The sequence below is a fragment of the Arctopsyche grandis genome, chromosome 11 (genome assembly GCF_051622035.1).
Source record: "Arctopsyche grandis isolate Sample6627 chromosome 11, ASM5162203v2, whole genome shotgun sequence".
Classification (NCBI taxonomy): domain Eukaryota; kingdom Metazoa; phylum Arthropoda; class Insecta; order Trichoptera; family Hydropsychidae; genus Arctopsyche; species Arctopsyche grandis.
The window spans coordinates 18,410,765-18,437,500 of NC_135365.1; the positions used below are offsets into that span (position 1 = coordinate 18,410,765).

The window sequence follows — 26,736 nt, forward strand, 5'->3', positions numbered from 1 at the left end:
AGCTGCAAATATGCTATCAATATTTGTCATATTGTACGTGTGCCTATCAACGAAAATTCAGAAAATATATTGTTCTTTTGAAATGTGTATGTTGCAATTTTTCAATTCATTTACATGTGACTGTCTATAATGCTACAAACCGAAAAGCGTCGGCCTTTAATTAAATTTATCATTATTCGTTTTCTTTATTGGGTAGTGAACGCATTTCTCAACCTATGTACATATGTACGCATCTCAAGATGAGCATGATTTTCTTTCCATTCATCCACTGATTTATCCTCGTCCTCCCAAGAAATTATATTAAAATGTCTTTAATTGGTACGAAATTCATTTTTTTTGTCGTAACTAATAAAAGTATTTCGTGCTGTGAAATAGGTACATAGATACACATTTATTATAATTTATTCGCGTACATCCGGTATGATGAAATAGTCTGTCGAAAGGAAAGGGTAAATCTGTGTATGTACCTACTAGATATTCAACACTAATACTACCTATGAATTAGTCGTAATATTTTTTACTTTTATTTCATAGGAGGAGTATTTAACATCTGATACCCCAACCATCGAAATTCTGCAAAGAAGATCCATCAACTCGCTTTTGGGGCTGCCAAATTCTAGTATGGAGTCTTTACCCGAACCCTTGGATAACACCGATAAGTCTATTTCGTCTGGTGAAATGTTTTGTTTCGATCAACAGTCAAATTACATCGGAAATGCGCAGAAGAACTATTGCATCCCCGTCGGAAGAGTACCGCTTATGGTAAGTGCAGATTATATTTTTTAAACGTTTATAATTTGAACTGACCGTTCTATTATTTGAAATTTATATTTGGCATTGTTCAGAAAAATAAATTTTAGTTTTCCAAACAAGCATTTACGATTATAAATTTTAAAAATACATTTTCGATGCTGTTGAATTGATTGAATGATTTCGCCCTTTTCATTATATCTTTTGATTATTTGGAGGAAAATAGACAAACCCTTTTCATCTTCTTCGACTAAAGAATTATCTCAATTTAAACGGTATTGGTACTTCTACAACGCAGAATTATTCTGGAAAATTTTGCCAAATCATTCAACTGCGCACATAATAAAAAATCAATTTTAACTGATTTCCATCAATTTTTGATATAATAGTATATCGCTACACTGTGCACATGTATCTTCAATCTGTTTTTTTTTTATTTGGTCTTATTTGGAATCTATCTATTTCATTTTAAAGCACATATGTAACAACATGCATATTAAATTTTTAATTTTTTATTGCTTTTTATTCATAAATTATGTTTAAAATCTACAAAATATATTTTTTTTTTAGTATAGGTACATACTATATAGAATTCTTATTTGAATGTTACCGCACAGCGTTAATTAAACTCAAAACCCCTTTTTTACAATTCTTATAAACAATCTAAAGCAGATTTTTTTTAGGCAATCTATGTTCATACCTGAAGGCACGGCCCCCACCTAAATTAAAAATAATATACTATAATTATTAAAATTAACTCGGCTTATTAATGTTTCATTCGTTTCTAAATATCTAATACTAGTGGTTTTACCCGGCTTCGCTCGGTGTTTGTAATACAAACCGCTTAAACATGGCCAATCTAATAAATCGTAAACATTTTATTAATTTAAATTGAATAGTTTTATTATTTTATTTAAATTTATTTGAATATATATATTTTTTTTTATTAAATTGAACGTCACGGATTACGAACCAAACACACATACATACATACAAAGTCTCTTTCGAAATTATATTTTGGATTAAATGCTTTGGTACTTTTTGAACTAAAAGGAGTCGTGCAAAATGTAAAGAATTTTTGATACATTTTATTGTTTTCGTTTTTTAACTCTTTGAAGCAATAGAGGTATCAAAAATGGCCCATCTTTTTTATCTTTTGCTGCATGGTGGGATGTAATTTATATCATTTCGAAAAATTTTTAAACTATTTGAAGCACAAAGGTTTATATTATGTCCCACTAACTAACTAAAAAAATATTTTTTTTCTGTGCAACACGTGACTTTTTTTTTATTTCAAATCTCGTGCCGCAAAGAGTTAAATCCCAAAGGAAACAAGTCTTTCAACGGTAATTTTCGTAAATATCATATATGAATGCTGCGAATTTTGATGATCTTTTGTCAAACAATTAATCTAAATAGACTTGCTCTCGTCTAACATACATACATATATGCGTATGTAGGAATTTTCAACGTGATGTGAAAATTTCTAATGACCATTTTGAATCTCGTGCTTGACGTCTTCGGTTGATTTTTTAAGTAATTAATATATACATATATATATTAGAATTAAAAAAAAATTCAACGTATTTTCCAAACGAAAAAAATCTCACAAAAATTTCCGTTTTTTTTTATTACTCCTTGGATGCAGGGGGAAGGGTGTCTGTTTTTCAGTCCCCCTCCCCAATAAAAAAAATCCTAGCTACGGCCGTGTCTGATGAGTTGTCACCGGACCCAGAAGGTGCCGCGTATTGTTCAAAGGTTGTAAATGCATTGTTTTGCCGAACCTTTTTTACAAAGGATTTACAGCAATGGAACAATGGATAGCACCGTGACTATCCTACCTCTACTGATGAGTCTACCCATCTTATTGTAATCACTGAGACTCGTTGACAAATGTACTAGTACTAGACTTATCAATGATTCTTGTCACAAAATTCATATGGAAATATTAAAAACGTCTTGAATTTCTTATTTCTAGCACATATTTTTCGCGTTTATATAAGCGTTATTTTTCTCAAAATGTTCAAACAGATGCACTTATAAGTTTTCCGCGGAAAAAAAGAGCCACAAACAAATGTGAAATTTTAATTGCCTTCTTTCATTTATTTCTTATATAAAAACAACCCTTTTTGAATTCGTCCACGTGACGTCAGTTCAACGCGTCAATCGCTTGGGAAGTCCAACAAAGTACTTACAACTTTTTTCTTCCTTTGATATTTTAATTTAAATGTGTTGTATAAGGTAACGACGTATATCACGATCAATATTCTGCTGTTTTTTTCATTACGAAAACATATTTATTTCAAACGCTTATATAAATATCAAACCTTTAGCTCCGGGGATTCATTTCTAAACTATAACGGCCGATTACTATTACATGTGCATAGCTAGTTTATCCAAGCAAATACTATTACTCGTAATTTTAATGAAAAAACTGCTTAGAGATTCTCGAGACTGCATATTGAGACCGAGTACCATTTTAAGTATGATACATTGAATTTTTAATCGCATATGCATATGTATACTATGTGATGCACATATGGGTGTTTGAATTGCACTCGAGCGAACTATGACAAGTGGTTGTCGTTGCAATTGTTCCGGTCTGCTCTCTGCTTGCCCATTTTGACCAATTTCTGGCAGGCTCGAGACGCCATTAAACCGCGTAAAGTGTTTCGCGGAATATTTGCGAATGCAATAAAAATTACAAAAAAAGCCACACATTTCCCCGGCTAGCTCGCGTATGAAAATTGGCAGACTTTGGCAGAATTTTCTCTATTGAATGCTTGGACGACCAGATACTTTTAGAGGCCTTTAGCGGAGGTCTCTCGCCAGTTCTACACCCACCCCGCCCAACCAACCGACACACCCCAAACTCTCCCAATTCTCGATGTATACGACGATTATTTCCATCTTCTCGAGGGGAGGAGAGGGTGTGTTGTATGAGAGAAATACAATATGAGAGTTGCGTCGGCGAAACTTTTCATCCAGCAAAATGCGCGCGTTCACTTTTTTTTTAACTGGCCTGTACCTTCAAGCCCCGACTGCTTTCTTTTCATATTTCTATATTCCACTTAAGCCGTTGGTGATTTTTTTGCGAATTTGATCAAATCTTTCATAACCGTTGATATTATGAATCCTCCATAGTATTATATGTACATACTGTCCATAATATTATACATACAAATCTTTCGATTTGTATTTAAAACCGAATAATATATGACGTCAAAAATTATTATTCAGTTTTTCAGTTTCATCTAATATACATACATATAATTTCGGAAGACACTTTGTATGTTTGTTTGGTTCGTAGAAAAAAACAAATGAATATTCAAATGTATTATAAAATAAAACTATTCAAATAAATTTAGTGAAATGTTTACTATTAGATTGGCCATTTGAGCGGTTTATATTACAAATACCGAGCGAAGAAAAACACTAGTCTAATTTAATATATAATTTCGAAAGAGACTTTGTAACTATGTTTGTATGTATTACGTATGTAAGGTTGGTTGGTAACATCAAAAACAAATAAGTTATATGACGACGATTCGATATGGTTTCGATTCGATATCTTTTTTGTTTCGATTCAAATAAATTTAATAAAACGACAAATGAATATATTTACTCTTTAAGATTCGCCATGCTTAAACAAATACTGAGCGAAGCCGGGTAAAAGAACTAGTAATACATAATTTCGAAACAGACTTTGTATGTATGTATGTATGTAATTTTTGGTTTTTAGAATCCGTGACTTAAACAAATACTGAGCGAAGCCGGGTAAAACAACTATTCTAATATATAATTTCTAAAGAGACTTTGTATGTATGTAAGTTTTGGTTCGTAGAATTCGTGACGTTAAATTTAATAAAAAACAAATGAATATTTAAATGTATATAAAACAAATCTATTCAAATAAATGTTTCCTATTAGATTAGAGATGTTTAACCCTTTGGCTGCTACGAGGTTTTTCAATGTCCAAGCGAAAAATGCTAACATTTGTAATTACTTTATAAAAAAATAAATATAATATATTTTTTTACATACTTGCTTCGCCGAACGCGCGTAATTTTTGAAATACTTTACATGCATTTTTAAGAAGCAGCTGTGGACTCGCGCTCTCTCTTTCTGTCTTGCTTTTAAATGCGTGCGTACGAAAGAGATACCTACATACATATATACACTAAATAAGTTTTGACGATTGTTTTCCCGACGCATTATTTTTTTCAATAATCTATTTTTAGACATCGATGTCTTTTTACAACATGCAATACATACGAAACAGGTAGCGGTCTTTTTCTCTTTCTTTCTTGGTTTTAATTGTTTACGTGTGAGCGAGACACACAAGGATGCGAAGTTTCAAATAATCAAATAATTTTTCAACATGTATCATAAACATTTTGTATGCATTTCAGTTGCATTTGATTGATTGCACGAATTCGTGACGTCTCGTGACCTATATAATTGAAAGCGGATTTCTATTGTTTTTTGTTACTATTCCATTTATTTTAACTCTGCAAAATGATAACGGACAGTGAAAGTGACGAAAGCGAAATAAGTAATAACTCCTTATATGACAACGAACCCGAAATTGACATTGATTATGAACCCGAAATTGACTCTGATGATGAACCCGAAATTGAAGAAGCATTTGCCGAAGTATTTTTGGATCAAGATTTATCCGATAATCCTCAACTACCACCATTTGTAGAAATCCCGGGCCCGAAATATCCACCACCAACTGATGCGTTGCCAATTTCGTACTTCAATTTATTTTTTACCGAAGAATTATGGCAGATTATTGTTATGGAAAGTAATCGATATGCCCAACAATATATCGATTCTAACACTTTGTCTCTTCATTCAAGAGTGAAAAAATGGCATCCGACAACAGTGGGAGAAATGAAAGCTTTTTTTGCTATAATCATGGAAATGGGTCTTACTGTAAGACCAAATATATTATCATACTGGTCCACAAATTCTAGATGCATTCCGTGGTTCGGAAAAATGATGGCAAGGGACAGATTTATACTTTTGCTAAAATTTTTACATTTTACGAATAATGAAAATTTTTATCCTTCAAATAATCAAGAATATGACCCATGTAGCAAATTTCAACCTCTAGTCGATCATGCGAATACTTTATTTCAACATCATTACGTACCCCATCAATATATTTCTATCGATGAATCACTAGTTGGAACGAAAAATCATACACAACTTTTACAATACATGCCAAATAAAAAACACCATAAATGGGGTATCAAGTTTTGGATGCTCTCTGATTCAGTTTCAAATTATTGTATGGCATTCTTCTGCTATAGGGGAGCAAAAAGTGCTGAAGATCGACAAGCCATAAAAAAATTGGGACTTGCGCATGTCGCAGTAAAAAAATTACTCAAAATGTGTGGTTGTATCCGAAAAAGCTACCATCTAATCACCGACAATTTTTTTACTAGCATTCCTCTGGCGCGATATCTTTTCAAATTCGGAACTTATATAACGGGAACATTAAGAAAGAATAGATTGGGGATCCCAGTCGAAGTTAAAAGATTAATGCCTGTGAAGACTGCTAAACATTACAGAAGTAATGAAATTTTAATAACGGGGTATCGTGATAAACCATCTCATAGAAAACCTGTATTATTATTGTCGACATATGAAAAGGCACAAAATACCACAATAACGAAATCCATCCACGGTCAAGTCCAGACTATAACGAAGCCATCTTCAATAATTACTTACAATAAATACATGGGTGGTGTAGACACGTCAGACATGATGAATTGTGTATATATGGATGAGAGAAGGACAGTTAAATATTGGAAAAAAGTCGTTTTTAGCATCATTTCTAGAATGATTGTAAATTCATATATAATATATAAAAATAATAAAAATGAACCAATTCTGTCAAGATATCTATTCATATCTCAAATCATAGAGACCATTGAAAAAAATTGGATGATTGAAAAACAAAATTCATCTTATACACCTGAGATAAATAGTGGTGGAATTAGAAAACTACCTGAGCGCAAAGAAAAAGTTTGTGTTGTTTGCAGTAGAAAGAATGGTGGTCCCGTTAAAAGATCACGCACTATATGCATTATATGTCAAAAAGGACTTCATGGTAGTTGCTTATCAGAACATTTAAAATATTGCAAATGATTATTTTCACTAATTTTATTTTACTTATTACTAAATTTTGGGGCAATTTTGTAAGGCTGGTCGTTATTTACATTTTTGTGGGCTGGCCACCCCTTAAAGTCTTCCCCTACCCAACATCGACAGAGAACTCTGCCTCTATTCTGGATCGAACGTGAAGATGTACATGTCATACTTGTTTTTTAATTGTAATTTAATGTAATTTATTTAAAGTTTTTTATTATTGAGCAAGTAATAAAATAAAGTTTTTGGAATTTATAAACCTGTAGTCATTTTATTTTATATAATAATTAATTAAAATAAATATAAATGCGTGTATAAAAAAAATGTTTCGTGCCACTGATGCGCTGTCGGCTCACAGAAAGTATTGAAATACGACAATTAATGACGTCAACAACGATCGTCGTAGCAATCTTCGCCGATTTCAAAACAACGATTTATCGTTGTTGTAGCAGTCAAAGGGTTAAGCGGTTTATATATTACAAATACCGAGCGAAGCCGGGTGAAATCACTAGTGTTTTATATGTTATGATTTGAAAATAAGCATTAAATAGAAAGAATACGTAAATGTTGTTGAATTTCAGCGATCGACTTTTCGCAATCGACAAGGGGGTGAGTTTTACAAACCCCATGAAAATTATCTTAAGTTGGTGACTATAATAGCGAAGGAAAGATACTAAACGCCCCATATATTATTTTAAGTTTTTTATTGTGTTTGCTGTTTTTCAACTTTCGTTCAGTAACTTTGAATAGTCAATGATTAAGTTAGTTTATTACATGTTGCGTTTAAAATTACCAATCCTGCTTACTGCCTATTTTACATAATAGTATAATATTTTAATACATTAAATATTATATGTTAAAAATAGCTACGTGTGTTGCCCTTTTTTTGTTTTCCTTTTATGGCCGGAAGTGAATGCACACATACGCAATTTATAATGTGAGAATTTTCACAGCAGCCTTCCCTTCGTTGGCAACGTTCTCACTCCTCGCCGACTTCAGAATACATTAATTTTTTTTCGGTAATATAGAGCCTCCCACATGTCGTTGATAGTAGTTTTAATATGTGGAAAATGCGTCAACTGCTCAAAATTTGATTTTATTGTGCTTTGAACATTGTAATTGCCAGTGCACTCGTAACTAGCATAACAAGTCTATAGCAACCTTACTTGATAAAAAATATTGTTTTTTTTTTTTATTTATTCACATTAATAATTTAATTAAATTATTTTCTTACACATACCTAAAATTTGTTAATTATCTAAAGAGCAAATAATTTTTTCATATTATTATCGTTTTCGTATTGCGTTTTTGACATATTAGAGTTAATATTGTGTAGTATAATTTAATATTTGCAATTAGGGCTGCCATTGCCATACCTAAAATTCGTTTATTATATAAAGATAAATCATTTTTATCTTTTTATAATCAAAAATTTTTAAACATCGATGCAGTGTTCGACTTTCATATTGCGTTTTTGACAATATTGGCAGAGAGTTAACATTGTGTAACATAATTTAATATTATTTGCAATCGGGGCTGCCAGACAGTTGCATCCATGAAGCTTCAACTACCACCACCCTCCATTCCACCCCAACCTCCCATGCAAAGCCCTCATTCCACACACCACGGACATAACTTCTTACCAAGTCTTTTCACCCTTTCCCATTTCTTGCCAGCGACTAAAGATATTATAGTAATAAAATTTATTTCTAACAACAGACGATCATGTGGTTTCCAAGAATTTGTTTCAATTGAACTACGTATTAATTAACCCGTTCTTTCCAATTTTCACAGGACGAATTCCCGAATAGCCCAGAGGGAGGGCAAATTCCGATGTTCATTAACTCGCCATTCTATGACAAAAATGATAGTTTCGATAAATTCAGGTGAAAAAATCCGTCTCAAATGAAACAAATTAGATGTATTATAATAATATATTTACAAATGAACAACATTGATTGTTTTTTTAGCGAATATGATAACGAAAGGGGAATACATCACCCTGATAGTCCTGATTCCAATGCGTTGTCGTCGTCGTCAACTTGCTCTAATATCGACGGGTCCATATCTGAAATGATGGTATGCTTTTGTTGATTCACGCTTTTTACTTAATAAAAACTTCCCGCATATATTATAAAAATTGTATCGATTTTTCCAGAATGGCCTAAACATTAACATGCCGCCATTACAGACCGATTTCAAACAGCAGGTAATACAATCGGCGAAATTTAAAATGTTTTTATTACATTTTGCACTCGTTTTAATTAATACACAATATTTTTTTAGATACAAAGGTCATTAAACAACACTTCGTACATGAATAAACTGAGTGCTCAAGATGGTAAACTACCTTTAAATAAATACGTATTGTATAAAAATAGAAAAAAAGTATCTAGCCCATGTAATTATATGGATATGTACGCGTATCTTTAATATCTACAATATGTTTCAGACACTAATGAAGCTACTTGTACATGGCGTGGAAATTTGCCATATAGGATGCGTTTTCCCAGCAACAGCTTTTCGCCCAAAATATTCCTTGGTGGTTTGCCATGGGACGTGGATGAAAAAACGCTAGTGCAGACCTTCAAGCGATTTGGACCAATTAAGTAACAATTAATTTTGAGTATTATTATTGATAATAGATACAATTGCTTCGCAATAAAAATGTCAAATCGTCATTTTAGGGTCGACTGGCCGGGAAAAGAGAACAACGCTCCGCAACCAAAGGGTTTTGTCTACATCATTTTTCCGTCCGATGTGCAAGTACACTACTTGCTGACAGTTTCTACTTACGACAACTCCGGAAATTGGTTTTTCACAATCTCTACCAAAAAAATGCGAGCCAAACAGGTAACATCATTTTGAAATCAAACGGCGCTGATTTTTTTTATCTCTAGATAATTTATATCAATTTAATTTTCAGGTCCAAATCATTCCGTGGGATACTCGGGATTCGAGCATTGTGAGAAATAGATATTCAAGATTGGATCCTTCGAAGACTGTATTCGTTGGAGCTTTGCACGGCATGCTGACTGCCGAAGGATTGGCAAAGATAATGGACGACCTCTTCGGAGGTGTAATGTTTGCTGGTATATTAAATATAGATCTGTTTATTATGAAACTGTATATATTATGCATTTGCATTTAATCAAATTTGCGTGTTTGCTCTAAATTTAAAGGAATCGATACCGATAAATATAAATACCCAATTGGATCAGGACGAGTGACTTTTGACAACTCTCATTCATTTATGCGTGCTGTAAACTCGGCATTCATCAATATTAAAACTGAAAAGTTTTATAAAAAGGTATTTAATTCAAAACCACACATGCTTAATTAATAATGAATGTGATTTAACTTCTGCTGAAATATTTTAGATTCAAGTAGATCCTTATTTAGAGGATACTGTCTGCTCAGTTTGCAATGTTCAACAAGGACCCTATTTTTGTCGAACCTATACTTGTTTCAGGTAAAAAAAATATATTGGTCACAATTTACGAACTAAACGTGTTTATTTTTATGTATTGTTCTAATGCAAATTTTATGTTTCAGATATTTTTGTAGATCTTGCTGGCAATGGAAGCATTCTAGGGAGTGCCATAAACCATTAACGCGCACAAAAGCATCGACTGCGAATAATATGAGCCATATTCAAAAGCTAAAGAACCAACAGCAATATCTCCAGACATCTACATTGGACTCACCACAATGCAACAACAACATCGGCGAATCGCTGATGTTTTCTCACAGTCCATCTCCTAATTGCTTGAAATTTAAGCCTTTCACCCAATTTAATATAAACTGAATATATTTTTTCGATTGTTAGCAGCCACAAAACATTTATTTAATAATATAGGCAGTTTCATTTTTGTTAATGGATGGAGCAGTTTAATTTTTGTCAGTTATTATTTTTAAATGTTTATAAAATATTTTTTATTAATTGTTCATCATATTATGTCGAGTCTCAATGTTATTATATTAAGTATTCATTTTTGTTAATGGATGGAGCAGTTTAATTTTTGTCAGTTATTATTTTTAAATGTTTATAAAATATTTGTATTAATTGTTAATCATATTATATGTCGAGTCTCAATGTTATATATTAGGTATATGAATGGAGATGGAAAAAATGCAAAGCAGGCATCATCCTCATCAGAAATTTTGACTTTATTTTATTTTCTGGCGCTGTATGTAGCCATAAATATCAATTATAGAATTTATTCTCGAGAAAACTCACTTAAAATTTCAAAATTTTAATTGATGAAATTTTATATATTAAGGATTACGTTTTTCTAAACCATTTCGGACAATTAAAACTAGACATAACGATAAAAAGTGAGACTGATGCTTGTGTGGGAATATAAGCATTTTAACTAGTCTATAAGTATCACATTTGAGTAATTTTTATTATAGTTTCTCGATATAAACAAAACATTAAAAAAATGTATTAGTTAAGTCATATTACTACCTAATTATGTACGTGTGTGTAATGTGGAAATTTTTGTCTTTTTATAACCTAAACATTTTAAAGAGAATATTTTTTTCTATGTGACAAACTGCCTAAATTTTAATCACATTTTAAAATTTTAAACCGAGCTTTGCAAAAAATAAATTATTAATGTTAGTGAAGGGAAACTCATTAAAAAGCATTCCGATTGATTGTATATCTGGAACAGAATGTTATACACTTTAAACTGTACTTTTTAAAGAAAAAGGTTTTAAAATGTTTAGGTTTTTAGAATATTCGGTTTCTAAGTGTTGTGATATGTGTATAAAAAGTGAAATATTATCTTTATTTATTATTTATTTATTTACATTTTTTGTTTGAATCACCACGATGGTTAATTATGTTTCAGTTTATTAAGGAAATATTTAACATATTTTTTTTTTGTAATGTTGTTCGTTTTGTAATTTTTTATTATGGATTTTTGATTTATTTCTTTACATTTTGCGTTCTCAATATTTCCTGACTTATGTGAATCTTGATTTTTTTTTGTTAATAAATAAAGAACTATTTTTAAAAACCCCAAACAAGTGTTTCATTATATATAAACCTATAGATGATTTTTTAAAAATCATCTATATTTCGATTGGATAAATCAAACTTATTTTCAAAAACAAGTTTTTTTATTAATTTTTTCATTTGTACTCAATCTCATAATTCGATACATCTTTGACATACCTATGATATCTATGATACCTATCTCATATGATATTATCTAGATTAGACCTATGATCATTAGAGGTAAGATAGCCAAGGTGCCGCTCATTGTTCAATTGTTGTAAATCCTTTGTAAAAAAGGTTCGGCAAACCTTTAACAATGCATTTACAACATTTGAATTATACGGTACCTTGGCTATCCTACCTCTAATGATCATATCTATCTATACCTATGATACCTATGTATCTCATCAGATGTATAAGTGACGTTAAATTCTGAATAATCTTGTGTCTGATAGGTCAACCCGTCAATATAAAGATTTTGCTTTTATAACAAAGGCGATTTTTTAAAAACACTTCTATGTAAAGCAAGCCTTAAATTCCGTTTGTGCCGATCTTATAATTCGACAAACTACTAAAGCAAAAGTATAAAATAGGAGGAGGAAAAAATATAAGTGTATGAAATTTATTATTTCAATGATCAAGTTCAGTTCGATAGGACTAATGGTGTTCAAAAAGTCTCCAAATTACACAGACACACATATGTACTTGCATGCCAACACACACGCGTTTTTCCTAGACCATGAAAACGTGATTAGTCAAAATCTGGAAGTCGAATTTTCGCATGATCACAAGCCATCTATTGTTGCGTATGTACATAAAGTAAAAATTTTCATTGGATAAATTTAGGAAAGGATAGATACAGTAAAAACTTATTTTCAAAAACCAGTTTTTTTTATTGTTATACATATACATATACATCCATAAGTAACTTTGCGCACATAATTTGAATAACCTATTCATCAAAACTCATACTCATATCAGATGTGCAAGTGATGTTAAATTCTGACTTTTCTCTGTCGTGTCCGACTGTTGGTTTTGAAACTGAAGGTATGTTGAAACTTAAAGACTTTGGGAATGGAAACTCCGGAATATCATCATCTAAAATAGTAATATTTTTAAACATTACCTACAAATATAAAGATTCATTTCATTTGAGAGCCATATAAAAACAACATACCAATAATTGCTTGCTCAGCTAACTGATCAACTAAATACGTCAGCATCGTCGTAGCAAAGGTATCGTCTGGTTTTTTAGATAACGACGAGTGAAAAGCATCCATGGCTCTTTCAATTTCACCAATCAATGCCAGACACAGTCCGAGAGCCGAGTATGTCGCTCCACATCCCGGTACAATTGTAAGTGCTTGTTCATGAAAATCAATAGCTTCCAAATATTTCTTGTTCTTTCGGCAAACATGGCCCAAATTATTCAATAAAGGTTGCCAACGATCATTCACCATATTTCCTTTTGTAACTGAACAATATAATAATTAGTAATAATTGGTAATGCATAATAGTATTTAACGGGAAATAAATTTATACTTGAATTAACTTCAGATAGAGCCCTTCTCCACATTTTTTCTGCTTCTTCATACTGTTGATTTTGGAAAGCGATCACGCCCATTTCATGGGTTACATGTGGATCATTGGGTGCAAGTATTAAAGCTTGTTGAAAAAATTTATCAGCCATTTTCGGATTATTGGTCAGTCCACACTCCAATCCAATGTAAAGAAGAGGCAAATGGCAACCACTCATCAACTGACTGGCTTTGAAATATGCTGCCATTGCCTGATCATGCTCATTGTCTGCGGCAAACGAATGACCATACGCCAGCCATGCAGATCCCATACCTCTGTCAAGAGTTGTAGCTTTTGAAAGGTATCGCCTGGCAAATTCACTTTTACCTATACATACACATGGTTTAAAATTATATAAGTCTTTTTGCAATATAAAAATAAATAAATCAATATTAATTAATCACACCTATAATATAATAATAGCATCCTACGGCAAACCACGATGTGGCTGATTGAGGATATTTATCGACGAGTCTATGAGCTAAGGAGAATAAAGCTGGAGGTCTTTTGAGTTCTGCTAAGCAAGCAGTTCTTAGCTCAGAAGCCCTCTCACTGTCACCTATAAATAATATTATACAAACATCAAAAACATAACAATCAAATTCTATTTCGGGTATTTATTACCTTCAGCAGGAGCCAATATCTGTAAGCACATTTCAAATTCCCCTTTTCGTAACAACTGCCTCGCACGGCCTTCAATTGCATCAGTGCTGCATTCAACTAATCGTTGAATAGCTTCATCAGAGGGATCGGATAGAGACAACGATGCCAACGATAACTTGGGTTCTTTATCATCACTGCCATATTTATTTAACTCATTGAAATATAACATTTTTATCAACGGTATTTCTGATTTATTGCACTGATCTTCAAAGGGTAAACTATTCAGTAGTTCAATTTCTGCAATTAAAAAAAATCATTCATGATTGGAACTTAGGCCAATACAACTTTTTGCCATATTTTTTGTACAATGTAATAACAAATTTCAATATATTGTTATTGTATTTTATGATAATTTTATAATAGTCCTGAAATATTTGTATAATAAAAGTACAATTCCCTTTTATTTTTAGTTATTATTGCTATGATTTCATTGTATAATATAATTAATTATACTAAAAAATTCACCTTCTTGAGGTGTAAGCATGTGATGTCGAGTTATATAATCTAATGCTTCATAACAATAAACATCTTTATGAAGAGCTTGTAAGAAACTATTGCCAGCACCAGATCGTCTTTCCATAGCTCCTAAAGCGCGTCCTTTTACGACAGCAATAGCTCCTAGAACTCTCTAAGGCCAAAAATAAATTATTAGTACATACTTATATAATTTCATATAATGCAATAATAAAATAAATCAATCACATTTCTCGGTGGGTCGTCGTTGGTGTGCATGAGATTTTCGGGATCAACTTCGTCTAATAATTGAAGAGTGTCCTGATATTCTTTGGCTTCTATGAGTGCCCGAGCAGCTACATAATAGCTCATCAAATGTAATTTATGTAAACCACGAGACGTTAACGTATACGCTGCTCGATGAAATTCACCTCGTCTCAACATACTAGCAGCCACAGTGCAAGCCGTGTAAGGTTCTCCAGATCCTCCGCCTAAAGCGTGAGCTTTATCAGCCCAAAACAGAGCTGCTGACCACATACCCTGCAATAGATAATTTGAAATTTCAATTAACAGTATAGTAGATATTAAACGATACGTATCGGTAAAATAGAATTACATATTTTTATTGACGTACGATATACATATATGGGGCAAATAATATAAATATTTACATTTCTCAAGTGTCAACTGTAAATTTGTTTGTATATTTACAATAATGTAGCATTGATTGCTCTGATAACGATAGCATATTGAGTATCAAGTTTGAATTTAATATTTTTCAATTTTAGATAAAATATTAATGACACATAGCGAACCTAATTATATCAAAACTAGGAAAGGTCAGAATTTCATTTATCTTTCTAAAATATTTATAAGTATAATTGTTTACCAAATCTGTATATTGATTCACTAAAGACTTCAGAGATTCGTGTGCCATCTGCTCACCACTAAATTCACTGTCTGCTACGCTATCGCACATCTTATTTTAATTTAAAAATATTTGTAAAAAAATCTATAAGCGGCGAAACGTCACACCCAAAGAACGATCGTCGGCCGCCGAACCACCCTCAACGAACTTGACAGCTGAAATTCAAGAGATTTGGCCTTAACATCATAAACATTCACCACTGAACTATTTTTTATTATTTATTTATATATTATCAAATTAAGCCATGGTCACGATAAGCACCTTTAATAAAATAAAAAAAAGTTTTTAAAAATACTAAGTGTCATCCTTAGATGAAGCCCAAAAACCCACCTATTCTAAAAATTTGACGCAAATGATTTTTTTTCATAATTATAATATTGTTGCGTAGGGGTGGATTCAGGATCCAAATGAGAGGCCAAAGTCGCTTCACAGCATTTATTGAATAATTCACGAGATCCACACGTGACCAACGCTCACTACAGAATAAAACTCATATGGCATATGTACCTCCTTATAAAGGACAAGTTGCTCACCACAGCTTCCCCGATCCATGTATGTATCTATTATCTAGGCGCGTACAGTCTTAAGTGAGTCTCACGCTCTCAGCTGGCTTCTAAGAATTCTGGTGGGCACTTACTGAGTTCCGAGTTCCGTTAGGTCAATTCGGGGGTCCCCATTGTTCACCCCCGAAACACATAGACAGCGTATACTCTCTTTCGTATTCCCACGTTACAATATCATAGATAGATAGATCTTAGATTTATTCCGAAACACAAATATCTCGAAAGGTATTTGAAATACATACATATTTTAAATATTGTCCGGTGCACGATATTTCGTGCTCGTAAAAAATACAAACCCGTTATGAATTTATAGATTTATTTCGCTTTTGCATAGTTTTAAACACTAAACGCGTGTCATGTCTCGCGCCATCTCACTCGCTTTGCCGATTGACTGTGAAGACTGTGATTGATCGATTGAAGATTGATTGTGATGATTAATTGATTGTGAAGACTGTGATTGATTGATTGAAGACTGTGGCAGCCTCGGTGTGCTGACTGTAAAACCATCGGTTGGCCAGTTGTTTGCCGGTTGGCATTTATTTTTTCCCCGGCTGCCGAAATAAACAGTTGTACACTACCAGCACAGTCGTCTCACTCGCTCTACCTCCATAAGACAAAACTGGACGAAATGGATTATCTATGTACGTAGTAACAATATATGAAGTTTTGTGATCATGTGAAAATTTGGTTCGGTGATTACTAGTCAAATGTGAACCGGTCACAGGACAACCGGTCGCTCTAGATCGGTCACACGTGATCACCCGTCACACTAAAACTGGTCACACCCTAAAACTGGTCACGAGAAAACCAGTTTTCTCGTGACCGATCACGTGTGACCGATTTCAATAATAATTTTTTTTTTAATTTTTATTTTACTTACTATTTTTCTATTAAATTATTATATTTTTTAAAATAATTATTGAAATTATAAAAAAAAATGTTGTAGTAGTCCATTTACCGAAAATTTGACTTCAAGATTGATTACTTCACAAAAGCAATATTTTGCTTCGCAAGAAGAACTATAGAGTGACATGTTTCACGCAATCGTAACGAAAATGGAACTCATGGCTGTTGAATATCATCTGTGTGCTTTGAGAACTCTATTGAACGTCAACAGTCGACGGTTAGCTGAACGCGGAACTCCTGACCGTCGTCTGCCTGCGTGTGCTCTATGAGTTCACTCAACACTGCGTTCAGTTCTTCTTATTCGATAGCCGTGCGTTCAGTCAAAACTTGTATTGGTATGTGCTTTAGTTGAATGTTTGTTCTGGCGAACAGTGTATGACACAGGGTGAGCGATTGTTATTTGCGAAGTGTGAGTGTTGGCGAGCGTGGTGTTGCGCCGGTGGCGAAGTGGTACTTGCTGGTGGTGACACCGCGTGCCCTCTCGTTTGCTTCTGGCTGTCGCTGATAGCCGTTCGCTGTTAGCTGTTCGCTGTTCGCTCGTTGCCATTTGTCGTCTGCAATATTCGCCATAACCACAATCAGCCGCCGTGGAGCAGAGCTGAAGCGTGCGCCCTCGGATCAAAGCTGAAGCCCCGCACGTGCAAACGCCCCCACTCGTGAGCCTTCAACTTCTCATCCTCGTCACTCGTCACTCCTCACTCCTCACTCCTCACTCCTCTCTCATTTGCCCGGCTTCATTTCCGACTCTGCACTCATATTTCATTTCGTGCTTCGATGCTATTTTCAGTGCGGCCTTCGTATCGAATATTTCACATTATCTTATTGCGATAGTATCCGTCCCTTCCGTATTATCTTCATTGGTTTGTCTGTTCCGTTTGCATATACAACTTTCACAATATATACAATTATACCCAACAACACATTTAATGCCTTCATATATTTACAAGATGGCAGTATCTGGAGTAAAGATTTTTTAATTCCACGACAGAAATAGATCTCTCTGGGGTCCAGAATGTTTCTATTGGATTGCTATATAACTCTAATCGTGAATTCAAACACAATACATTTACTCACCAGCAGTGGACACAGTATATTCATTGCTTATATGCATTATATGCTTTAAGCATCAAAAGTTTCACAAATTTCCCTAATCGAGGCTTTCGTTGTCTTCTTATATGTTTTCATTATTGTACAATATTTTGATTAAATTTTCTTTCAGGAAATGACGGTCGAAACAGGGGAGAAGTTGCCACGAGAGCGTGTATTTATGGATATATCGCTTGGTGGACTCCCTTCCGGGCGAATCATTTTTGAACTGTACAATGACATTGTCCCTAAAACGGCTGAAAATTTCCGGGCGCTTTGCACCGGAGATATGGGCCCAGGAGCCACAACAGGAAAACCATTAGCTTACAAAGTATGCACATCTTAAGCACTTAAATGTATAAACAATCTACTTTGATTGTACATCTATGTATATATATAATTTTCCAGGGGATGATTTTTCATCGAGTGGTAAAAGATTTTATGATACAAGGTGGAGATTTCACAAAAGCTAACGGCACCGGTGGAGAATCCATTTATGGAGGTACTTTCGATGGTAAGACATATTCTTTATGTATTTATTTGTTATATATTTCAGCTGAAGAATACAATTTTATTTGTATTTGTAGACGAAAGCTTCGAGGTACAGCATGATCGTCCATTTTTATTATCAATGGCAAATCGTGGAAAAAATACAAACGGTTCCCAATTCTTCATGTGAGTATAAATCAACAATTGACTTCTAGGTTCTTTCACACTTTGAAAATAAATTTTCTTCATTTTTTATTGTTATATCTAATATTTGTGCAAGTGTTAAATGTATCGAGAATTTTCCAGTTTCAGTTGATATGTGTCGTCATAATTGTCTTTTATGTTGATTTTCATTTGTTATACAATATATTGAAATGTATGAAGTGTGATCAAAGTTGAGTCTTTGTTTGAATTGCATTTGCAGATAGTCTTCAAGGTATTTTATAAAATATCTTTAAAAATTTGTCTCAAAATTGCATTTTTAGGATCAAACCCGTCTCCAAAACTCTTTGATCACACCTTGTACATTAGTGTGGTACAATATTTTTAAAGTGTATAATAATAACGATCTTGTGTGCGTACAGTGCGGGCTGCGCTGGTGCCTATCTGTCGCACACTGACAGACAACATTCCTCACTCAATATGTCTCCTATGTATTTGTTGTAGTACAACTCAACCTGCACCTCACCTCGACAAGTAAGTTAATGACTTTTATAATTCACACCTTACAAAAGATTTATGTAATGATTTTTTTATTTTTATTGTTTTACTCTTTTTCTAGTGTTCATGTGGTTTTTGGACATGTTGTTTCTGGCCAACCACTGGTTAAACAACTCGAATCACTTCCAGTGGATCGAAATTCTCGTCCATTACAAGATGCTCAGGTTTCTAATTGTGGTCAGTTAGTCAAACTAAATAAAGGTACAGTTATATCTGAATTATTATAACATATATTATAAAATGTTATACTTATAACAATTTTTTACCATAGTGAAAAAAGCGAAAAAAACCAAAACGGATGAATTGTCACATGAAAGCAAGTCTAGCGACAGTGAAGACGAGAAAAAAAGTGAAAAGTCCAAAAAGAAAAAGAACAAGAACAAAAAAGCCAAAAAACCGTAAAAACCTTCATAATTTTTTTCAAACAAATAAAAATATAGCTTATTTTTATTGTAATACATTTTTAACTACATACATATAAATATATATATATACATTTGACTACTATAAATATTCAATCAATACAGGAAAAAAGATAAAGGAAGCTCTGATGAATCTGAAAATTCAGATAATGAAGAAAAGTCTTCCAAGGAGTCTGAAGACGAACTTCAACATCCTCTTGTTCAAGTGTCAAGAATAGATCCAAAAGAGATTCCAGATGTCCCGAGTAATAAGTTTCTTATGAGAGGATCGAATACTAAAAATGAAGGTGAAAAGGAAGGTAGGCGAGACAGAGACAGAGACAGGGAAAAGGAGAGGAGCAGCAAGCAAAGGTTTGTAAAAAAGTTGCATATTCGTTTTCGAATTTATCACACAAATTATATATGTACATATTATATTATATATATTTGCTTTTTCAGTATTTCAAATGTAAGTGATGTGTTGTTCTTGAATATTCTCTTTGCATATTATTTTCTTATTTTTCTTTTCTTAGACGACCCCTCGGATGGGAAAGAGATGATCGAGATACACGAAGACCGCGAGAAAGGCCAAAATTCACTCGCAGTGGACGAACAATTAAAGGAAGAGGTGTATTTGTAAGTTTTATACATATACTATGTATTATATTCATATATTGTAAGTGCATATAATTCAAATCAATTTGTTTATCCATAATGTGTATTCTTCAGCGTTACCAAACCCCATCAAGAAGTCGTTCGCGTAGTATTACCCCACCTCATTGGAAGCAAGCACAATCTCGTATCATAAAATTATCAGAATTTGAGGTAAATTATAAAAAAAGTGTATCGAAGAATATGTAGCTAATAATAATGAATGAATGGCTTGTAATATTCATATTTTTATTATTTAGAAAATTGAAGAAGCTCGTATGAAACACGAAGAAGAAGTTAAAAGGCGTGAGATAGAACGTAAAAAACGACACGCATTGAGAGAACAAGAAGAGAAATCCAATAATTCTGAAGGATTTGATGATAGAATTGACAAAAAAGGTATATAAATAAATAATTAAGTATTGCAAAAAAATAAATAGAAATTCATATATATATATGTTTGATTTCTATACATGCACATTTGTGTTTCTATCTTATATTAATTTCTATGATAAAGAATTAATACTTTATTAATATCCCATCGATTTTAGATGATAATAAGATGACTAAAGATAAACTACCAAACCCTTTTAAAAACAATGGTAATACAGATAAAGAAGAGGGAGAATGTGATACAACTCAAGAAGTTTCCGATAGATCGATTGCACAAAAAGGTTTTTATTTTTTTAATTTCCAAAATATTCTGATGAGTCGATGACATACATACATATGAACATAATTTTTATTATTAACTTTTGTGACTATGTATTTTTTTTATTTTGTAGAAGTGTCCTCAAATATTTTGGATTATAATGCACTTGACTATGAAGACCAAGCGTCTGATCATGAAGGAAAAGGTGAGCTTAATAATGTTTTTAATAATTTTCTTTACATATTAATAAAAATACTTAAAAAACTTATTTATCCTAACATAGAACCTGATTCTACATCCAAAGATAGAAAACACACCTCTAAAGGAAGAGAAATTTATGAAAACAAAAAAAGAACTCACAGTGAAAGTTCCAAATTTAAACGAGACCATGAAAAGAAGAAAATAGAAGAATTTGAAAAATCACCACAAATGGAAGAGCATGAACCAAAGATTAAGAAGCCTATGCAAAAATCTGAATATATGGCTATGGCCCTCGGTGTTGAGCCAAAAAGTATTGAATATTCCAAGTAAATACTCACATTTTCATATTTAAGTATCTCATGTTCTCCTTTTGACACATAAAAATCGTTTTCCTTTACACATATTTTTAGATCGGGGCCAGAAAAATTTAAGATCGATGACCTAAAGAGTCATGCTAAACATCAAAAACTCGAGAATGAAAATGAAAATTTCACTGATAAATACCGAAAACGGGATGTTGATGATCACAAAAAATATCAAGAAAAGATTTCGGAAAAGGAAGACAGGGCTTCTGAAAAGGAAGACAAAAAACACAGCGATGATCCTGATAAGTAAGAAAATTATTTTAATATGAGCTATGAATGTTATAATTCGTTTTCACCCATTTAACCTTTGGGAGGACGGTGTCCATTTTTGAAACGTAAAAGATAAAGCTAAGATCCAAATATTTAATATCGTATAATATTGTATTAAATATAATTAGGTTCACAGCATTTATTTTAACGAATATTTAATAAAAAAAAGATGTTTTTCCAAGCTTTGGATTCTTAACGAAATATTTTCCCGTTTGATTATATGAATTTAATAACAATAAAATAATTCTAATATCTCCATTAAAATAAAAGTAATCAATATAAAATATGTTTCATTAATCTGCAAAGTGAATCCATTATCTCGTAGAACGAAAAAAATCTTTTCCTCATATAATTGAATAAAATATATTATGAATATATTGATATGTACTTTTATAAAATTTGAAAAAAATGGACTACCCGAAAGAAGAATATTAAGAAAAATTTATTTACGAGTGGGTATCATTTAAAAATATCAGAAGTTAATGATCATCCATGTGCATTTTTTTCAACTGTATACATATATAAAAGGTATTGTTTTGAATCATAGATATAAAAGAAGTGATATAAAAGATAAACCCAAATCTGATGAAAAACGAATGCCTATAAAATATGATGAAAAGAAAGACACCCCTAAACCTTCTCGTTATTCTGCTGGTTTCGATAAAAGAGAAATAAAAAACGTAGACAGAGATAGGAGGGGTAACTTGGATAACAGGTACAGGAGGGATAGACGATCCAGAAGTCATTCTCGAGACCGAAGACCAAGGTATACTCTAATAATTTTTATTCTACTTGTTTTACAATGTCAGGTTTTATTATCATTTAACTTAACTCTAAAGGCGGTCTAGATCACATTCTAGAGGACGAAAACCTTTTGGTTCCCGGGATAGATCTAGGTATTTATTTTAATTAATTGTTTTTAATTTTGATAAAGATAACAAATGTATAACCGTTGAAGATTTGCTTTATAGATATGATAAAAGAGAAAAATCACCAAGAAGAAGAAAATCACGCAGTAGTTCCCGTGATCGTAAACTTCCTTATTCATCTCATTCAAAAAAACGTGAAAATAGAAGATCAAAGAGTTCTTCCGCATCATCAAATGATGGTCGCAAAATTGTTAAAAATAAAGATGTTTCTGACATAGAAAAAAAACAAAAGAGGGCAGAGCAAATATTAGTTTTGAAAAAGAAAATGATCGATGATAAGACTGTTGAAAATCGTAATATAGAAGTTGTAAGTGTTTTCCATAACCACGTATCAACGTACTAATCGAGTGTGACTGATTCACTTTATTCGGATATTGTCATTCATTAAATTAATTTTACAGGCACCCGCAATGGACACAGAACCCAAAACGCATCCTGACAATTTTGACATAGCTCCTATACAAAACATGGACCAACCTAATGTCAAAGATGGTACGTATGTTTTTTAAATCAGTTTAATTTCGAAACTATATCAATGTAAGTGCATTCTATAATTTTGTTCATTTTAGAAGCAAAGAAAAAAACTGGATCGAAACGAAGATCAAAATCAAATTCAGGTAATGATGATTCTAAAAAAAAGAGAGCCAGCAGTAGCAGTTCAGACTCTAGCAGCTCTGATGAAAAAAATAAATATAAGAGATCAACAAGTAAAAGAAACAAGTCTTATTCATCAGATTAAATATTTTATCATCTCCTTCACCATTTAAATACAAGTAATCGTTTGAATAGCCTATAAGATATTTAGTCCCGATACACATTTGAGAAATTAAATGTTCATGTTCATATAATATAAAATGTTAGGTGTTGTAATGTTTTTATAGTATGAATATACATACATTTTACAATTATTTCTTTATGATCGTATCTTTGAATTTGCATGATTTTGTAAGTAGCGAAGTGGTTTTTTATATAATATTTTGAAAAACTTTTTTCTGTAACTTGTAAAATACTAATAATAAAGCAATAATGAAATGCATTTTTCATTCTTCTTTTTATGTCACCTGTGCGTTTGATAAATTTTATATCGGAAAGTCGCTAAAGCGGCATGGATAATAATAATAGTAGCATATAGAAAAAACGATAGATGAATAACGTATCGGTGAGACGTTACTACGAGCAAAAGCCACCGCATTCCTCAGGAACACCCGAGTATCACAGAAGTATCATACCTGGAGTGTACTGTTATGGTGGAATTCAACGCTAGCGACAAATCGCTTCGTCTCTTTCGCGGCCAAACGTCGCAAACCGCAAAGAGGGAGATCGAACGTGTGATGTCGATTGCGCACCACACCACGCCAATAGTGAAAAAGTGATCCTTGCGTTTAGAATGAGATGAAGTACCCATCAGGTATCCTTAACCATCGCCGAATCACCTACACTGTGTAGAATTGTACAAATGCGGCGCGTCGAAAGTTCAACTTTAGCGTGTGAAAAAAAGCGCAAGTCTATAACGGCGTGTCAGATCCGGTTGTAAGGTATTTATCGGGACGTGGAATTTGTCGCGGAATGCTGGGACTTCCGCCTCGTGAAAGGGTAGCCTGTGCCGACATTTTCTTTACATTGCCCGTTCAATTTGTAGCTAACGTTTCGAATGATTTGTTTTTTTTTTTTTTTGCGGATTTCAAGGACACGACGATGTGTCGGTAAACAAGAGTGAAATGGTTTTTGACGACTGGCCTGTATAGGCGTCCCTCTCTGATAAATGAGCGTAATGCGCGCGAGCTTTGTCGACGTATTACGTCATGTTCTAGTAATTGAAAGTGCGTAAATCCATACACTTTCAATATTTCAAACGAAAATATCAACGACTTAATAGCTTTCTATAATGGACGATTTATATGATTTTACGATTATGGGTTGTGTCGACGCTGTTCGATCAAATGTTGTATTTTGCACAGATTACACACGATTCACACGCATTCAATAGTTTAGTCGAGTAAACGAGTAAGCCTATAATCATTTGGAGATCGGGCTAAAAGGTATCGACTAGTATTTATTTAATACGCCACGAGTGTTTCAAACGTTACCATAATATTAGTATGGGAAAGATTTAAACGTCCATTTTATAAAATAAATGTACATTAAAAAAAATTGTGTATTAAAATACCGAGCGAAGCCGAGTAAGAACACTAGTAAGTTATACGTAAGCTAATCTATTTTTTCGAATGATCGTTCTACGTATATTTTTTAATGGTCACTTTATAATGCCAAAATATTTTATTCGATGCACAATATGAGATTGTTTAATGCACCGAAAATAATGCAAATTTTTAATACACAAACATTTTTTTAAGATACAAAGTATTTTTCTCAATGTGCAGTTAAATATTAGTATATTTACTTTAATTGGATTCTAAGGTGAATCTAAGTGGTCGGATTTTTTTTTATTTTGAAAAGAAATTTAATCCATTTTAACTTGAATGCTACCGATGAGGCCTCACATAGTGCTGGGTGCACACGGGGGCCTTTTTGTCTCGCAGTTACAAAACATCAAGTTATATGTCGCAGTTGCGTGCTGTGCAAATCTCCGTTTTTTGCAAGGCTATTTATCGCATAGTTTCGCGAGCAGGATACAAGGGGACTTGGTATGACGTCACCTAATTCCCTCATATCCTGCTCGCACACACGTAAGTAAGGCTGTGCGATAAAAACGGAAATATTTCCACGGCACGCCGCTGATTTGAGTCTATATATGAACGATAGCGATGCGGTGCAAACGATCGACAAGCGCCAGACAGACTGATCCACAGATTAACGACACGTGTACCTTATGCGTGCGCACTTACACTAAGCGAAATCTACCCGAAGTCCCGACATACCTACCCTGTATACGTTCTGTGCTTCTGATACTTTAGTTCCGAATTTTGCCTTATTAAACTCGCCAGAAAAATCCAACTCAATTTTAATAATTGCATCTGTGCACATCGAAAGGTTACTCGTCATCTGATGTGCAATCTATCATTCGTGAAGTCGAGAATTGGGTTTAAAGCAGCCATCCAGTTAATCTGTGGTTCAGTCTGTCTGGCGCTTGTCGATCGTTTGCACTAAACCCGAACGATAGAGTTCACGTGTACAGTTTTTTTTTAATCTCGTAATAACGGGATAAAACATACCCTGTGTGCGCTCAGCCTAAGACGTGAGTATATTTTGTTGTTGTCGAGTGACAGAATGCAGAAGTCAACGATACATTTTCATAATATAGTCGTTTAAGAAGTTACAAACGGAGCGATACAATTAATTTTATTTAAAATGATTCGATCACTGAAAACGAAAGCGATGTGCAATTTTTACAAGCGTCTTCTATGTTTTTTTTAATGTAAGAAAGATCGGTTAGAATACACGTATTCCTCGTAGACAAAAAAAGGTTTGTAAAATGAAATGAGTCATTTTTGAAAAATCCGACGAACTTTTTTAACCAAACAAAATATGACAAACGCTGATCGGCGTTTTGCCAACAAGTCCACGAGTCTGAAAAACGCCGATAGGCGTTGTATTTTTAGCATGTACAAAGTAAACAAGAATACTAGTAATTCGCTAAGCCTTTCTAGGTAGCATTGAATGGGCTACCTTTCTAGGTAGCATTGAATGCATTGAACATGGGTCGTGTAATCCGTGTCAATGTTTATAAAGACTGGTTTACACCAGAATTTTTGAATTTACAACCATAGCAGAATTTCCCGGTGGAAAATCCCTAACTTCTGAGTATTTTAGATTGTGGCTTGGCATTCAGATTGTGAGCATTACATATAAACAAAAATCAAGAAGATGGAACTATTTTTGGAAAAATACATCCATTAACAGACTTTTTTTGTTTATTTTATATTGTTGCAAGATATATTAGATACTCTAAACACATCTTTACAACAGTCGAAATCCTCGGCGGTAGTTATCTAGGGTTTGT

At 33.0% G+C, this 26,736-nt stretch overlaps 5 protein-coding genes across 7 annotated transcripts in view; 3 read left to right on the forward strand and 2 right to left on the reverse strand.

The window, feature by feature from the left end:
- LOC143919269 (uncharacterized) overlaps positions 1-26,736 on the reverse strand; it is a 494,191-nt gene that overhangs the window by 35,950 nt on the left and 431,505 nt on the right. The window lies entirely within an intron of this gene.
- orb (polyadenylation element binding protein orb) lies at positions 8,712-10,720 on the forward strand. Its single transcript, XM_077441429.1, has 10 exons — positions 8,712-8,798; positions 8,883-8,991; positions 9,071-9,121; positions 9,199-9,253; positions 9,365-9,521; positions 9,600-9,765; positions 9,839-10,004; positions 10,095-10,222; positions 10,293-10,384; positions 10,468-10,720. Exons 1-10 carry the CDS (start codon positions 8,746-8,748, stop codon positions 10,718-10,720), a joined length of 1,230 nt encoding a protein of 409 aa, XP_077297555.1. The 5' UTR covers positions 8,712-8,745.
- Cdc16 (cell division cycle protein 16) lies at positions 12,796-15,776 on the reverse strand. Its single transcript, XM_077441480.1, has 8 exons — positions 15,504-15,776; positions 14,864-15,154; positions 14,627-14,789; positions 14,123-14,398; positions 13,905-14,057; positions 13,463-13,825; positions 13,098-13,394; positions 12,796-13,018 (listed from the first exon to the last, which is right to left on the reverse strand). The coding sequence occupies exons 1-8, from the start codon at positions 15,591-15,593 to the stop codon at positions 12,873-12,875; spliced, it is 1,779 nt and encodes a 592-aa protein (XP_077297606.1). The 5' UTR covers positions 15,594-15,776; the 3' UTR covers positions 12,796-12,872.
- On the forward strand, positions 17,392-23,834 carry Moca-cyp (nuclear cyclophilin protein Moca-cyp). 2 transcript variants are annotated; one of them, XM_077441476.1, is made up of 20 exons: positions 17,392-17,667; positions 18,231-18,428; positions 18,506-18,611; positions 18,685-18,772; positions 19,171-19,282; positions 19,368-19,507; positions 19,578-19,704; positions 19,834-20,079; positions 20,241-20,343; positions 20,437-20,532; positions 20,619-20,757; positions 20,910-21,032; positions 21,144-21,215; positions 21,294-21,537; positions 21,622-21,822; positions 22,394-22,612; positions 22,686-22,742; positions 22,818-23,082; positions 23,177-23,267; positions 23,345-23,834. In XM_077441476.1, exons 3-20 carry the CDS (start codon positions 18,594-18,596, stop codon positions 23,512-23,514), a joined length of 2,511 nt encoding a protein of 836 aa, XP_077297602.1. In that variant the 5' UTR covers positions 17,392-17,667; positions 18,231-18,428; positions 18,506-18,593; the 3' UTR covers positions 23,515-23,834. The 2 variants fall into 2 exon arrangements, with proteins under 2 accessions (XP_077297602.1, XP_077297601.1); XM_077441475.1 differs by having other exon boundaries at positions 19,253-19,282.
- Positions 24,457-26,736, forward strand: part of LOC143919261 (uncharacterized) — a 69,705-nt gene continuing 67,425 nt past the window's right edge. For both annotated transcript variants that reach the window (XR_013261205.1, XM_077441474.1), the window contains exon 1: positions 24,457-26,736. This exon is cut by the window's right edge and continues 724 nt beyond it. The gene's annotated coding sequence lies outside the window, so the exon portion shown is untranslated.

Excerpts from the sequence above, each read along its gene's own strand:
- orb (XM_077441429.1), top strand. The coding sequence starts at position 8,746 with ATGTTCATTAACTCGCCATTCTATGACAAAAATGATAGTTTCGATAAA. Across the intron at positions 8,799-8,882 it reads GATAGTTTCGATAAATTCAG|CGAATATGATAACGAAAGGG; the intron begins GTGAAAAAATCC and ends TTGTTTTTTTAG. Across the intron at positions 8,992-9,070 it reads GGTCCATATCTGAAATGATG|AATGGCCTAAACATTAACAT; the intron begins GTATGCTTTTGT and ends CGATTTTTCCAG.
- Cdc16 (XM_077441480.1), bottom strand. The coding sequence starts at position 15,593 with ATGTGCGATAGCGTAGCAGACAGTGAATTTAGTGGTGAGCAGATGGCA. Across the intron at positions 15,155-15,503 it reads TGAATCAATATACAGATTTG|GGTATGTGGTCAGCAGCTCT; the intron begins GTAAACAATTAT and ends TATCTATTGCAG. Across the intron at positions 14,399-14,626 it reads CATGCTTACACCTCAAGAAG|AAATTGAACTACTGAATAGT; the intron begins GTGAATTTTTTA and ends TTTTAATTGCAG.
- Moca-cyp (XM_077441475.1), top strand. The coding sequence starts at position 18,234 with ATGACGGTCGAAACAGGGGAGAAGTTGCCACGAGAGCGTGTATTTATG. Across the intron at positions 21,538-21,621 it reads AAAAGTATTGAATATTCCAA|ATCGGGGCCAGAAAAATTTA; the intron begins GTAAATACTCAC and ends ACATATTTTTAG. Across the intron at positions 22,613-22,685 it reads TCTCGAGACCGAAGACCAAG|GCGGTCTAGATCACATTCTA; the intron begins GTATACTCTAAT and ends TTAACTCTAAAG.